General features: G+C 36.3%; 1 protein-coding gene across 2 annotated transcripts in view; it reads right to left on the bottom strand.

Moving 5' to 3' along the window:
- LOC126820934 (microtubule-associated protein tau) overlaps positions 1 to 11,751 on the bottom strand; it is a 53,989-nt gene extending 42,238 nt beyond the window's left edge. The window contains exons 1-2 of one of the 2 annotated variants that reach the window (XM_050549145.2): positions 11,639 to 11,751; positions 5,297 to 5,418 (exon numbers count right to left, since the gene is read on the bottom strand). In XM_050549145.2, coding sequence (XP_050405102.2) covers positions 5,297 to 5,418; positions 11,639 to 11,696 — 180 coding nt within the window. In that variant the 5' untranslated portion in view covers positions 11,697 to 11,751. Of the gene's footprint in view, positions 1 to 5,296; positions 5,419 to 6,124; positions 6,512 to 11,638 lie in introns of those variants that run through there. The other variant, XM_050549146.2, reaches the window with a different exon arrangement.
- Positions 11,752 to 16,573: the final 4,822 nt, after the last annotated feature.

Here is a 16,573-nt window from a genome sequence, read left to right as displayed (position 1 = left end):
GTCTGCAGGTTTGTCTTGCACGTTTTGTATTGTGTGTATTGCGGTCGTCCTGCACTTATTAGAATGCTGTCATCCAACATTTACAAATAAAGATATCTTGTACTCTATCTAAGTTCAAGCCATTTCAGTATTCACCAGGAATTAATCATTTACTTTGTAAAATAAAAAATCAGAGAATGCCGTCAATGTCATTCAAAAGCTCACAAATATCTCTTTGTTGTTTTGTACCAGACTAAATAATATATAAAGGCCTAGTGATCTTTATTTTATTATCCTGCGTAACTCCAGATTAACCCCATTTTATTGTGATAACAAAAAAAATATCAAAATAGATTAAGGCCAGACTATGAAATTCAATAAGTAATTTATTGGATAATTGAACTACTCTTGTGACAGAGGTATATTTGGGTTCTATTGATAAGAGTTTATAATCAATTACGTTTTTTTTATTTCATTAACTTGGTTGAAAGGTTCGATAAATGACACATATTTCTTAGTTGACATTGTGATCTCTTTAGTGTATTAATTAATATTAGGGCTATCAATAACAAATCAATACATATATGGTAGTTACAAGAGAGAGAGAGAGAGAGAGAGAGAGAGAGAGAGTTTAACATCCCGACACAAACTAGGTCATTTCGGGACTAACATATGGTTCAATTTTATTTCAATAATTCACTTGCTCGTAGGGGTCTTTAGCAGTGGGAGAAAAACAGAGGACCCGGAGAAAATCCACAAGGTTGGAAGGCAACCATTCTCCTTGTCACATACAACCATGGAATCGAAACCACGCCAGTTGACTCATTGACAGACCTTATGATACAACATGCACGCGCTAAACCATTCAGCCATCCACCCCCCTCAATACGAGAGAGATAGTGAAATGAGGTTCAACATCCACTCGACTGGCAGTGGGAGGAAACTGTGGGACCCAGAGAAAACCAACATAGTTGGACAGAGACCCTACTCCTTGTCACGTACAAGCTTCGGAACGAAACCACGTAACAAACCTTGTGATCTAAAGTGCATGGTCCAATAAATTATTTAAAGGGACAATAACACTCTTGCTGCCTTGACAGCCCCAGAAAATAAATAATAGCCTTATTCTAAGTATTAGTTGTTTAAATGTCCTCCTACCTGTTGTGTAAATTAACCATTAAATCCAATTTTACTTGTCCAAAAGGGTTCGAAAATATTTTTAAATCCAAGTCACATTTGAAAAGGTTTACGCTAGGCTTTTCAAATCATTTAGTTGAATTTTTCCAATTTTTTAAATTAGGTGTGTTAAGATGAAATTTGTATCAACAATTAATTGGAATATAGTAAAATAGTACAATTTGTTGACCAGAATAAAGATTGGGACATATTTTTCAGTTACAACAAGAGTGGTATTGAGCCTTTAAACATATGCAAAACAGTTTTTAATACATTGTACTTGGTTGTTCTGAATTACAATTTGAGCTGCAATACATAACCTTTATTCATATTTATGACCCTAAAATCTTTATAGAAGTCTGGTATAAAAATGTCAGAGTGTTGAGATTAGAATAATTAATTGATGGAATGATATCGAATAATTGTCAATATTCCATATCAGAATTATTTAGTAGCCTGGTCTTCTTGACCTTGACATTTTACTAAAGCGCTGTTGTGATGATTTATTATGGCCAACACAATTGTAGTCGAAGAATCTAATTCAAATACAGATGTATATTTCGTTTTGTTTTTTTATACTTTCGATGATTAATCAATCAGCGTTGACGTTTTGATGGGTTTACGCACAGTTCCGTGCAGACCGTTTAATTGGCTAATTCCTCACATCAACCAGATCCTAGTGTAGAAAGACAAATAAAACCAAATTTTGAACTATAAAAAACGAAACGAAATAGGATCTGTGTTTTAAATATTTTGTTAGTCAAGCTTATTAACGCTACTTTAAGCAGCAGCATACGCTACATTGTTCAAAGGTGAAAACCAATGTTTTATCGACCAATAAATCTCATCAATATTCATAAACTGGTAATATATCGTCAATATTTGAATTCCGTGAGCTCATGATTAGAAACAGAAACAATAATCATTCTTCCCTTTCAATCCTTTATATAACACTCATATGATTCAATATTGTCATTAGAAAAATAGGAAATTGACTAAAAGTTGAACTAATATTTGTATGATATCTGGGTGGTAATGCGCAGTATCCACAGGTCTTTTTAAACATTCATATCAGTGATCCAATCTGATAGAAACACAGATCCTATTTCGTTTCATTTTTTATAGTTCAAAATTTGGTTTTATTTGTCTTTACTACACTAGGATCTGGAAGAATTGTTATATAACCTGCATTCTTGACAGCTCGTAACTAGCTCAGAGCAACAAGGGGGCGGGAAGTGTTCTCAGTGGTGCTGTAAAATTTGCGGACACTGTATATCTAGGAGTTTTTTTGGGGGGGGGGGGGAGAGGATACTTTTTGCAGGTGGGGGAGGGGGCTGGTTACTGGCCGGGTTCTAGATGGCGTGAGGGATTAGCCAATGAAACAATCTGTTACGGCGACTTTTTGGCGTGTGCTGCACGGAACTGTGGGTAAACCACTAGAAACGTCAATGCTCATTGATTAATCAATGTCTGACATCATAGGGTCAAAAGCCGTTGACCCCTGATGTGACCTTCCAGTACAACATGTCAGATCTTCATGTAGTGTAGGCCATCAAAAGTATAAAAGAAACAAAATATAAATATGTATTTTAATCAGATTGATCAGTGGTGGCCTGAGAATTAAATTTTCTTTCTTGTATCTTTATTTTTGTCGAATACCTGAATTTCAAAATCATTTCACTTAAATTCTATCGTCATTGGAATTATTTTGAATCCTTTACCAACTACAATATTGTGAAAGTTGAATTTTTAAGTGAAATATCAGTCCATAATGGCTTTTCCATTCAGTATTTACAAAAATGAAATGGTGTTTAACGTTCTACTGTTCTACTCCTACTGGGCAAATGAAGACGAGCATACGTCATGCTTTGTACTATAAGGGGAATTTTGCCCATGCGGCGACATTATGGCCTACATTTATTTCACATTCCAGCTGTAAAGGGTCCTTTAACGTGCATGCCAATGTGTACACAGGACCTTGGTTTTTCATTCCATCCAAATAATTATACGTTGTCCCTTGTCAGACCCTTTGTCCTACACTACTGACAAGGGGGAGCACGCCGGGAAATCCTGATAAACATTCTTGTCCAACGCAGGGATCGAACACAGGACCTCCAGGTTAGTGAGCCAACATCTTACTCACTGAGCCACTGTGGTACCTTATATAAACAAACCAGTGCCACCCATCTATAAGTATTGGATAAAATCTCTTGACGGGGCTCGTTTTAATATGATTTAATACAAGTCGGAAGACTATCTGCCTTTGATATTTGTTTTCATTATTAATTGAATACACTTTATTGTTGATTTATCCATTAGTGGTGCATGACAAAGGGCCTGACAAGGACAGCTGTCTAAGTCATTTGGATGGGACAAAAAATAGGTCCCATGTACACATTGGAGTGCACGTAAAAGACCCCTTGACAGTTGGAATTCAATATAAGAGTGGCCATAGTGCTGCTGCTGCCTGGGCCAAATTTCCCTCATAGCACACTGTATGGCATATGCCCAACTTCAATAGCCCAGTCGGAGCAGAACTGTAGAACGTTAAACCCCATTTCATTTTGTTAATCCATCAAAAATCAGAAATTATCCAAAAAATGTAAATGACAATATCAGCAATGTTAAATGCTATCAATGGAAGACGATTCATAAATTCTCTAATCCAACAAAAGATTAATTATTTTGTTCAGGGCAGGAAATATCTGAAGTGGCCATGAATTATATAACACAATAATTATTAGCTCAGTGACGACCAACCAACATAAAAAGTGGGGACCGCTTTATCACTGTGAATGGAGCCACTGGGTCTGACAGCCTTGAATTAGATATGCCATCCACTTCACTGATATTATACAGTACCATAGCAACTGGATAGTCTCCTGATACTCTGGTAACCATAGTGACAGTTATTCCAATAATACCAAGGACAGACAGACAGGTCTAATGCTTAAATTGTTTATCTTATATCTTGAGACGTAAAATTCTATAGATCAATTCATTGATTTCAGATATTATCCTATATAAATTTAAAAAATTCTGTACCATTTTCTGAACATTTCTTTCTCTGGCGCCAAAAAAAGATCACATCCCAAACTTGTCAAGAGAAAGGAATCAAATGAGAGTGATAGAAAAATGGGGTTTAATGTCCACTAGACTAATATATAGTTAAATTTTATTTTAATAATTCACTTGTGTGTAGGGGCTTTACCAGTGGCAGGATCCGGAGAAAACCCACAAGGTTGTCACGTAAAACTGAAGAATTCAAACCACACCAGTTAACTCAATGACATACCTTTTGATAAAGCGCGCACGTTAACCATTCGGCTATCCAACCCCCCTGATATTGAATTGGAGTACAGTAGTGTACCCTATTGTTTTATGTACATCTTACGAGTTATGCACGGTCCTAGGAAGCCGTCTCTAACTGTGTTGTCTTAGAGTCTATGAGGTGTTCCTGTATTATTTATTGAAATTGATGGTAGTTTTGTTGTTTATTGCTTGAAATGCCTGTGTGTTGTATGTGTTGTCTATGTGTTTGTCTTATTGGTTCTGTTTGTGTTGAATGTGTTGTACATGGGTTTGTCTTACTGGTTTTTGTTTATATGTGTCGTCCACAGGTTTGTTGTATTGGTTTCTGTCTTGTGTTGCATGTGTTGCCCACAGGTTTGTCGTATTGGTTTCTCTGTTGTGTTGTATGTGTTTGTTTGTCTAATTGGTTCTGTCTTGTGTTGTATGTGTTGTCCATGGGTTTGTCTAATTGGTTTCTGTGTTGTGTTGTATGTGTTGTCCATGGGTTTGTTGTATTGGTTTCTGTGTATGTTGTACATGTCGTCCATGGGTTTGTCATATTGGTTTCTGTGTTGTTGTATGTGTCATCCACGGGTTTGTCATATTGGTTTCTGTGTATGTTGTACATGTCGTCCATGGGTTTGTCTTACTGGTTTCTGTGTTGTGTTGGCCACAGGTTTCTTGTATTGGTTTCTGTGTATGTTGTACATGTCGTCCATGGGTTTGTCGTATTGGTTTCTGTGTTGTGTTGTATGTGTTGTCCACATGTTTGTCTTATTGGTTCTGTGTTGTGTTTATGTGCTGTTCTTTTGAACTTACTAATATAAAGTTGATCTAATAGAGTACTTACATGTCCACCACCAGGTGTATGGTGTGCTTTATCTAGTGATCCAATCTTTGATTTAACGTTAGTACTTGGTCTAGGGGATGGTGTCGAGACGGCTGGTGGTGTTCGTGGGGTTGTTGGTTTAGCTGCAACAGACAATCATAATACATTTATACAATGAGGGACACATATGACAACATAATACATTTATACAATGTAAGACACATATGACGACATAATACATTTATACAATGTGGGACACATTATATGACGACATGATACATTTATACCATGTGGGACACATATTTTATGACAACATCATTTATCCCTGGAAAGTTTTTAGAAAGAATAAGCTTCGCTAATTATTTGTACATTTTACTTAAAGGATAATTTTCTGAAAAATTCTGAAGACTTGTGCACTTGGAGACTTATGCCAGATCAGTTTGTTAACACATACAGGTGCTGGAGATTTGACAAGACTTAAAACAATCTACAGGGTTTTTGGAAAGGGCAACCACCTGTTTGTAATTCTTTTATTTTTACATGATATATTGGTAGGTATGTCTTTTTGATGTGACAAAATTCTGACGACCCACGTATATCATTGGCACCATGTTAAAGATCCCTTGACAGTTGCAAATCAAAATTTATCTTTATTCAAGGAACTTTGATTGGCATCCCCTGTTACATTGGTGGGTATGTCTTTTGGATGAGACGAAAAAAACATTGAAAGATCCTCAGACAGTTGGGAATCAACATTTGTTTTTAGGAATGGGTCTTTGATTGACACCCCCTGTTTCAATAAAAAAAGAAAAAGAATTTAATGAAACAAAAAAAAATATGAAAACAGACGAATGATACTCCTGGATGGTGATCTTTGAGCCATTGTGAGGTTGTTCAATGCTTTCTAGAAGTAAACTCAAGTTGTTCAATGCTTTCTAGCAGTAACCTCTAGTAGTTCCGTGCTGTCTAGAAGTAAACTCAAGTTGTTCGATACTTTCTAGAAATAAACTCAAGTTGTTTTATGCTTTCTATAAGTAAACTCAAGTCGTAAAATCCTTTTCTAGAAGTAAACTCAAGTCGTACAATCCATTCTAGAAATAAACTGGTATTAATTTTATCCCCGGTTATAAAAAATTCAGTATTTCTGTAACATGAGCTAATTATCCTATTAACAGCTAATTAGTTCAGCATAATAATTGATCCAGCTTCATAACATCCACTCAGTTTTATGTAGAGAACGATTTTATTATTCCACTCATAAAAATTGTAAACAGTGCAGTGGATTAAATTGTATAAATTCTATATCCTCACAATGTTCACAGAACAAGAGCAATTTTATTCTTCTAATTGTGGTCTGCAATATCTCTTATTTTTGAACCAATCTACATGAAGTGTACTATATTCTATAAATTTTATAGCAACACACGGTTCACAGAACAGGAACAAGTTCTTATTTTTCTAATCCTTGTCTGCAATATCCCTTGTTGTGGAAGCAGATGTTAAACTCAATCCAGCAAGGATGCAGCATTCACAGACAAATTATACTTAAAACCCAAACGGTGCAACTTCAAAAATGCTGTTTTCCTTGTGATTTTCGGACAAATTAGATACACAGAAATGTGATCAATCCTTCATCAATGTCCTCTAGACACATTACTAACTGGAAGATCATGAACAAAATGCCCAAAAAGATAATGCAGAATTTATACAGTTCCAAAGGATTTCGTGTCAATCCTTATATGGACGCGTAATTGGAGGTCTGTCGCTATATAAATACTGTTCTATAAATATGTTCCGTTTAATCACCAGATAGATAAGCTCCTTATGTTATGTCTTCTAACATGAAAAAACCTCCTTCAATCTAAATGCTAAACACACAAGATTAATAATGCATACACGTTTCAAATAAAAAAATTTTCTTGCATCACATCATGCAATAAAATAGAGAAATGTTCGCAGTCGTGTCCTCGACTCACAACTAGCAATCGCTATACCAATAACCTGGGAGTTTTAGCCCCTTTTTACCAATTCTGATTTTTGGTTTGGAATTCCGAAATAAATTAGGAAGCAACAGATCACAAATCCAGATCGAACAAGTTTACATCCACGGACGGTCAATCACCACACAAAGAAAATCATCAGTTTTTAATCCAATTCTGCGTTAAGAAACGAGGGCAAGCTAGGGCAGATCGTTTCGTTATTCCAGAAGCAAACTCAAGAAATATTATTCTGATATAAAACCTTCTCACATAGAGAGAATAAATCGGGGACAAGTTAAAATATTCTAGTGGCGGTAACTTGCTCGATTATACTCCTAGTTGTGAGACCGGATCAATATTTTTACTACAAAATACCATCCAGGGCTATAAATAGACGGCTTGATGATGATGCCACGGAAATGTTCCACATAAAACTAACACTGGGTTCAAGACTTGTCTTTTACCACATGTATTAGCTAACTATATGTCTGGAATTCATATTATTTTACAACATGAATTAACTGACTTATATATGGTTGGAATTCATGTCATTTTAAAACATGTATTATCCTGCCAAGTTGTGATTAAGGTAATAAGTTTTGATGAAAAAGAGACAGAAATCTTCATATTTCACATAAAACCAAAATTTTAATCCCCTCTCTTCTGATTGAATATTCCTTTAAGAGATTCACTTTCACAAATCATTTGAATAAAGACCTGCAACTTTCACAAATCACTTGAATAGAGATCAGCAACTTTCACAAATCACTTGAATGAAGACCAGCAACTTTCACAAATCACTTGAATGAAGACCAGCAATATTTGAATATGATATATCAGCAATATTTACCGGTAAATATGATATAACCTTTATCAACTGTCTTTGCACAAAGATATAAATCACAATCTGATTCAAATACAGATCTATATTTCGTTTCGTTTTTTTTATACTTTCGTCGATGGCCTACACTACATAAAGATCTGACCAGATGTAGCGATAGGTCACGTCAGGGGACATACAAGCGGCTTTTGACCTATGACGTCAGACATTTGATTAGCCAATCAGGATTGATATTACTAGTGGTTTACCCACAGTTCCATGCAAAACACACCTAAAGCTCGCCGTAACAGACCATTTCATTGGCTAAGCCCTCACACCATTCAGAACACAAATGATAACAACACTTCCAGATCCTAGTGTAGTAATGACAAGTAAAATGAAATTATGAACTATAAAAACGAAACGAAATAGGATCTGTGTTTTAGTCAGATTGGTAGAAATCACATTTTCACCACAGCACTTTTACTTTTAACACATCTTGTTTCATGTACCTTGCTTCGATATAGGGTAGGCTATCTAGAATCTAGATACATGAAATAACAGATCTGTTTGATGTCCACTGGAGACAAATTCAGATATGGTACATCAAATAAATTTAACTGTTTATATCCAACCAGCTGATGTTTCTATGATGAACCAACGTGTTTTACAGAGATGGGGTTTCTGATTTATTTTAATACAGGTGGAATTACCATTTATAAGTGATAATCATAAGGTCGAGTAACGGAAATTACTTTTAAAGGCCACAAATCTGTAAAAGCAGGTCACAGAATCAACAAGCTAACAACCTAGCAGTGACGGATATATGATTTCTTAAAAAGATGAGTGGTGCACATAAAAGTGCTCTTAGTATAGTAATTGAAACAGTTTTTTTTACCTATTCTAAGGATTTCCCTAACAAAAACACAGGGCAATGTTGAGTAAAAATTGCAACTTTATTACATGTTCATAAGAATAGTTATGGATATATCATAATACGTAGGTATGTTGTCCTGGCAAAACTTCCCTTTTAGTACATTGCTGTATGCCTGATAATAAACCATATATTTTGTTAAACATACATTATGCAAGAGCTAAATCTGCCTATTGCAGGTCTTTCTTTAGGCCTGAAATGTTATCTAAATTATCAATTAGATATTAATTAACTTATCCAGACCATAATCAACTCTCGATGGCATCACTAGCCTGCGATGTTTATTGGATTACGTTCCGATTTGCTGTTCGACTTTATAATTAAATCAAAAAATGTATAATCGAAACAATTAATTTTTATTATCCACCGACTTTAGTAATGATGATCGAGGCTAGCCCCAATATTCAATTGCTAAAATCTGGGGTCATAGTGGATCAATTCGACTGAAATTTTTAGCAAATTGCCTTTACAGTATCTAGTTTTTAAATATTATAGTGAGAACTGCCAGCTATTTAAGTAATCTTCCATAATGTATCTTTAAGGCAGATATATATCTACTCTTCCTACAGTGGAAAGAAACCAGAGGACCCGGAGAAAACCCATGAAGGTTGGGTAGGTGACCCTACTCCCATTCATGTACAAGCGTGGGATTGAAACCAGCCCATTTAACTCAATTACGGACCTTATGAACTAAAGTGCACACATTAGACCAATAATCTCACCCAAGACAATTTAAAGTGCAGTAGACAAGAGAGAGAGAGAGAAAGAGAGAGAGATAGAGTGAGAGAGAGAGAGAAATGGGGTTTAACTTCCACTCGACACAAACTAGGTCATTTCAGGACTAACATATGGTTTAATTTTATTTCAATAATTCGCTTGCACGTAGGGGTCTTTTACCAGTGGGGGGAAACTGGTGGACCCAGAGAAAACCCACGAGGTTGGACAGGCGACCTTACTCCTTGTCACGTACAACCGGGGATTCGAAACCACGCTAGTTGACTCAATGACAGGTCTTATGATACAGCACGCACATGCTAACCATTCAGCCATCCAACCCCCCAGGAAACCAGAGGACCCGGAGAAAACCCATGAAGGTTTGGTAGGCGACCCTACTCCTTGTCATGTACAAGCATGGGATCAGTCGAAATCACGGACCTTATGAACTAAAGTGCACACATTAGACCAATCCCCCCACCCACCTTCACCCAAGACAATTTAAAGTGCAGTAGACAGGATGAGATTGGTCATATTATATTCATTATAAACAATTTTCTATAATCATATTTAACAAGATAAAACCGTGACCTATAACTTGTAAATTTAACTCAGTGCTTGCAATAAATGTGTTCTTTCAGATTATAAAGAGTAAATTTATAACAGTACATGCTGAAATGAAATTTTTGAAACTTTTATATTTAAATTAGACCCTTGAAACTTTTGTATTTATATAAGTACATCGCTTTCGCTTTAAACATTTGGCCACTGGGTAAGATTTTGACATATTTTGATTTTGGGGGCATTAGAAAAATATTTGTCCAATGAATGTGACAACAAATTACAATATGTAATATTTTTCCAATTTTTTTAATATATATTAAAAACTATACAATTCCACTGATTTACTATATTTTACTGTATTTTAAGGTTAAATTCTTTGAAATTTTGATCTTGTGCCATGGAAATTGACTATCAATTTCACGGCCAGTGAGTCAAAAAGGTAAGTTCTCGAGAAAGTCAATTTCACTGCCAGTCAGTCAAAAGGTAAGTTCTCAAGCCAGTTAATTTCACTGCCAGTCCTTCAAGACAGGAATATATGACTGAAATGAACACCTTGTATAATGCTGACAAAATGAAGCAATAAAACTGAGATTTACTTCAGATCTCTTGTCTATATACTGGGAATATGAGCATACCTAAAAAATGTTGCTCAATTTTATATGATTCACTAAGATCACCAGCGTTGTTATGATCGATATCTTTTCACAGTTTATTACAGTACTTAAGTCATAAATGGCTATCTATTTATATCAACTATAATAAATATCAAATATATCATGAATGAATGAAACCGTTTAGTAAATAGCCGTGGTGGACTAATTGTTATGGTGTGGTGAGCCAGTGACGCATTTTATTACCAAACTTTTATCTAACTCACAACAATACCTGTATTACACACCTGGTTAAATTATATCTCAAACGACGATCAATTACATTATCTCTGGAATCTTATATCCAAATTTATTTAATCTTTTAAATCAGACAACAAAAATCTAAAGAAATTAATATGATATATAAAGTACAATTAATGATGTATAACTATCAGGATCTAATTTCTCAACTTATATTTTTAAAAATTGGTGGAAACAAAAGGTACCGACATTGAATAAACTAGAGATTTTAAGGTAGAAATATTACTTCCAAATTTATTTAATCTTTTAAATCAGACAACAAAAGCTAAAGAAATTAATTCAATATAAATTTTAAAGTAGAATTAAGGATGTATAACTATCATGAACTAATTTCACAACTTATATTTTTACGAATTGGTGGAAACAAAAGGTACCGACATTGAATAAACTAGAGATTTTAAGGTAGAAATGACGAGGAAATGAACAAAATAATTACATTACCTACGTTTGGTGGAGCAAGAAAATATCTTCGTGTTTTCAACACGAACGTTTCTGTCATTGTTCCGTGTGAATAACTTGGCGATTGTTATACTAGTTCCGTAAATAAACCTACGCATTTCTAATCACTGCCAGTTATTACTATTCAACTATTGTTACCTGGTGATAATGAGATAATATTAAATAGATTGGCACCAAGGTAGAAATATTCCTGGCATTTATACAGGTAGAAATTACTACTGTTGGGGGTTTATTTATTGATTACTGAATAACTGTGATTAAATTCTTGTGTCCTTATTAGCATGTCATTATAACAGGCCAATAAAAATAGTCATTAATCAAATTAAAAAAGAATTTCTGAAGTGAAAGCTTTAAGTCATCAGCCAAGTGGTCAGGAGCGCGGAGTGGGGGGGGGGAGAAGGGGAGAGAGGGGAGAAGGGGAGAGAGAGAAGATGGTAGAGAGAGAGAGAGAGAGAGCTGCGGAGAGCAGAGCAGGGAAAAGGGGAGGAGGGGAGAGAGAACAAGAAAGTGAACACTCAATAATAATGTTAATTTAAGCTGAAATATATTTAATATTGTTGTAAATGAGGGGTTTTATAAAGGTCATGTGATTAGTGTGACGTAAGGTAACTATCAACATGTCACTATTACAGCTCATCTGCTTGAGTGTTTGGTGGTTTAACATATTAAGTCAAGAATTATTACAATATTTCTATTTGAAATGTAGACATTAGATATATCCAGCTAGGTGTCTAATATTTCTATTTGAAATGTAGACATTAGATATATCCAGCTAGGTGTCTAATATTTCTATTTGAAATGTAGACATTAGATATATGCAGCCTGGTATCTAATATTTCTATTTGAAATGTAGACATTAGATATATGCAGCCTGGTATCTAATATTTCTATTTGAAATGTAGACATTAGATATATGCAGCCTGGTATCTAATATTTCTATTTGAAATGTAGACATTAGATATATGCAGCCTGGTATCTAATATTTCTATTTGAAATGTAGACATTAGATATATGCAGCCTGGTATCTAATATTTCTATTTGAAATGTAGACATTAGATATATCTAACATGGTATCTAATATTTCTATTTGAAATGTAGACATTTGACCTATTGAACATAGCATTTTTCACTTCAAATTGAAACTTAGAAATTGGGATCTATCGATCCTTGCATTTTCCCTTGACATCTACATCAGTCATCAACACATACAGCTTCTGACCAATTCCCAATGATGATCATCACAACAAACAGCTTGATTAATAATGTACATGAATCATACAATACATGATGAATGAACTACAAACTACTGTGTATCGTGGGTCAAGACTCAAAGATTAATTGTTTTACAGCAGTGTCACTTTACAGAAAGTTCCCACAATATTCCTGCGAGGCTCTTAGTCTCCGTTCCATTCCATTTTCAGTTATGTCAATACAATTATTTTCAGTAATTTATCCCAATAGTGCGCTAAAAGAAACCCAAATGATGTCTCACATTACAATGTTTTAATTCAAAGCAAAAGGGTGTCAAGCACATTAAGTTCCTTTCAGCATTTGTTGCAAAATGTCTGTACAAGCGCACATATGGACAGCATTTGGGAAATATATAAATTATATCTCTACAATACTTCAATTATTTGGGTACTAACATATGCTAGGTGAAGATTCTTTTATGTGCATGCCCATGTGTACGCAGCTGGTCCTTGGTTTATCGGGGGGCTGGATGGCTGAATGGTTAGCGTGCGCGCGCTGTATCATAAAGTCTGTCATTGACTCGACTGGCGTGGTTTCGAATCCCCGGTTGTACGTGACAAGGAGTAGGGTCGCCTGTTCAACCTTGTGGGTTTTCTCCGGGTCCTCCGGTTTCCTCCCACTGCTAAAGACCCCTACGTGCAAGCGAATTATTGAAATAAAATTAAACCATATGTTAGTCCCGAAATGACCTAGTTTGTGTCGAGTGGACGTTAAACCCCATTTCTCTCTCTCTCTCCCTTGGTTTATCATCCCTTCCAAATGACTAGACATCCCTTTCCTGGTCAGCCCCATCAGGCGTGACACCTGACACACGGGAACTGGGATTGAAACATCATGAAGGTTCTTCTCAGGCGGCACTGTGATTCTAAATCAAGACCATCTAAAAAATACAGAGATTCAAACCCTGGATAATCTAGTCTATAGTCCTCGTCAAGGCTCTCAAATTATAGAGATGGTAACAGGTCTTGCAGAATCAGATTTCAGACAATCTGAACCTCTCAGTATTCTGTTACTCACATCAGATTTCAGGCAGCCTGACAACCCGGTAACTCTCAACATTGCCACACACCATCAAACAACCCATTAACCCTCAACATCACCGTAGAACACGAGACACCCTTCTGACCCTCAATAATGCCACACACCATCAGACAACCCACTAACCATCAACATCGCTGTAGAACACGAGACACCCTTCTGACCCTCAATGCCACACACCATCAGACAACCTAACCCTCAACAACGCAAATTAATAAATAAGCCTCCTTGGCTTGTTTTCTTATCCTATCAAACTGTACTATAATTACGAAACAAATACTGTTTATACCAACAACGCCACAGACCTTAAGACAACCCTCTATCACTATTCACAAGTCTGATTCAGGTCAGGATGATCTTTCCAATGTCTAGACCATGTTAGCTGTCGGTGGAATGAGGCTGGGAATAAACCCCCAGACAATCCAGCTAATATCTGCAGTGTTTTATTAGCTTTAAGCCTCTAGTCCAGCAACTCTTGTGGTGCTTGATCATTAGTCAGGAGATTCTGGATTCGAGCCAATTGCTGGCCAACAAAGTTCCTCGGGAAAGCTGTTGAGTTGCTCGATTGTTACAACGAGAGAGAGAAATGGGGTTTAACTTTCATTCGACACAAACTAGGTAATTTCCTAGGTATTTCAATAATTCAATTGCACATAGGGGTCTTTAGCAGTGGGAGGAAACTTGTGGACCCAGAGAAAATCCACGAGGTTGGACAGAAGTCCCTACTCCTTGTCACATACAATGGGGGAATCAAAACAACGCCATTTGGCTCAATGAAAACCTTATGGTACAACATGCACATGCTAACCGTCCAATCCCCTCTTTTTACAAAGAATTGAATCTCACGTATACCACTAACAATAAAGAACCCCCTATTGATAGTTGATATGAGGGAAGGAAGTAACAACACGGTTTTGACAAAATTGCCCTCATATCACACTGCATGATGTAGGTTTGTCTTCTTTAACCCGGTTGGTGCAGGACAGCAGACTGCCATCAGGGCGAAGTTTGCCTCATAGCACACTATGGCGTATGCCTGTCATTATTAGCCCCTTGCTAGTCTGGAGATCGCGTGTTCGATCCCTACATTGGTAGAGAAAGTTCATCAGGATTTTTCTGTGTGGTTTCCCCTTGTCAGTGGTGCATGACAAAGGGGCTGACAAGGACAGCTGTCTAGTTGTTTGAATGGTACGAAAAAAACTGAGGTCCTGTGTATACATTGGAGTACATGTAAAAGATTCCTCGACAGATGGAATTCAAAATGAGAACAGGTCATAGTGCCACAGCCTGGGCAATATTTCCCTCACAGCACACTGTATAGTGTATGCCTGTTTTCGTCACCCCAGTCGGAGCAGAACAGTAGACATTAAACCCCATTTCATTTCATTGTTATTTCTAATGAGGAATCTGACCCAGGTCACAAAATTCTCTACTAAAAAGATTATATATCATAACTGCATCTATGACATTAATATGTCCTGTGTGGAACGCCAATAAATTATTGTATAACTGGAGACATTGATCGTTTGTTTGACCGCATCTTATCTATTGACTCTCTGAAGACTCGAAGCCATAAAAATCAACCCCCGAGAATATGAAGACGGGATATTGGTATAATAAATCTACCCCTGTGAATATATCTATAGAATATTGTTGCCAATAACATATCATCAAGAAGAAAGATCTGGAAGGATATAATAACAATAACAGTTCTTGTCTGTCCATACAATCAATAATTCTTTGGTTCTCTCCGTGCTAATTATATAAATATTGCTTGGTGTGGCAAATTTAAAGGGGAAGTGCAATGATTTTCAACGAAGTTTCCATAAATCTTAAATATATATTCAGACATAATCCCCTGTGTAGCACAAAGCAAAATTGTTTTTGTAAGCGAGAAATTAATTTTCATTAAAACCGTAAGTGATGTAGATATAATTGGTTCAACACTACACTGGCCTCTATAAGCATTCAATTTTATTTTAATAATTTGCTAGCGCGTAGGGGTCTTTAGCAGTGGGAGGAAACTGGAGGACCTGGAGAAAAACCATGAGGTTGGACAGACGACCCTACTCCTTGTCACGAACAAGAGGGGATTCGAAACCACGCCACTTGACTCAATGACAGACCTTGTGGTCAAACGCGCGTTAACCATTCGGTCACCCAATCCCCCCACATTTGTAAGATCCCCTGGCAATTTTAAATAAAAAATAAGAATAGGCCATAGTACTGTTTGGGCACAATTTCCTTGATAGCCACCTATTCGGCCACCCAACCCCCCTAAAAAAACAAATCAGAGGACAACCAAGTACATCGTGGGATCTCCAGTACCCGTATGTGTTGACATACTGAACTGGAATGGGGAGGGGGGGGAGGTACATAAACCATATATAGAGAAATACGACTTACTTTGTGTTGGTGTTTTTGATCCGTTGTTTATCTTGGATGTTGCTTTAAATTCTTTCTTCTCACTGAATATCTTAACATTACCTCCTCCCGGTTTATAACCTTCATTCTTACTGTCCGTACCATACTTCTTTCTTTCACAGCTCTACAAATACAATAAATACAATAAATAATAGGTCTTTCCCTTCCTAGCTCTATAGAATGAATGTACCATACTTCTTTCTT

Source organism: Patella vulgata, chromosome 5, assembly GCF_932274485.2.
Source record: "Patella vulgata chromosome 5, xgPatVulg1.2, whole genome shotgun sequence".
NCBI classification, from domain to species: Eukaryota; Metazoa; Mollusca; class Gastropoda; family Patellidae; genus Patella; species Patella vulgata.
Note: the sequence above shows the minus strand (reverse complement) of the source record. Positions and strands in the feature narration are given on the sequence as shown.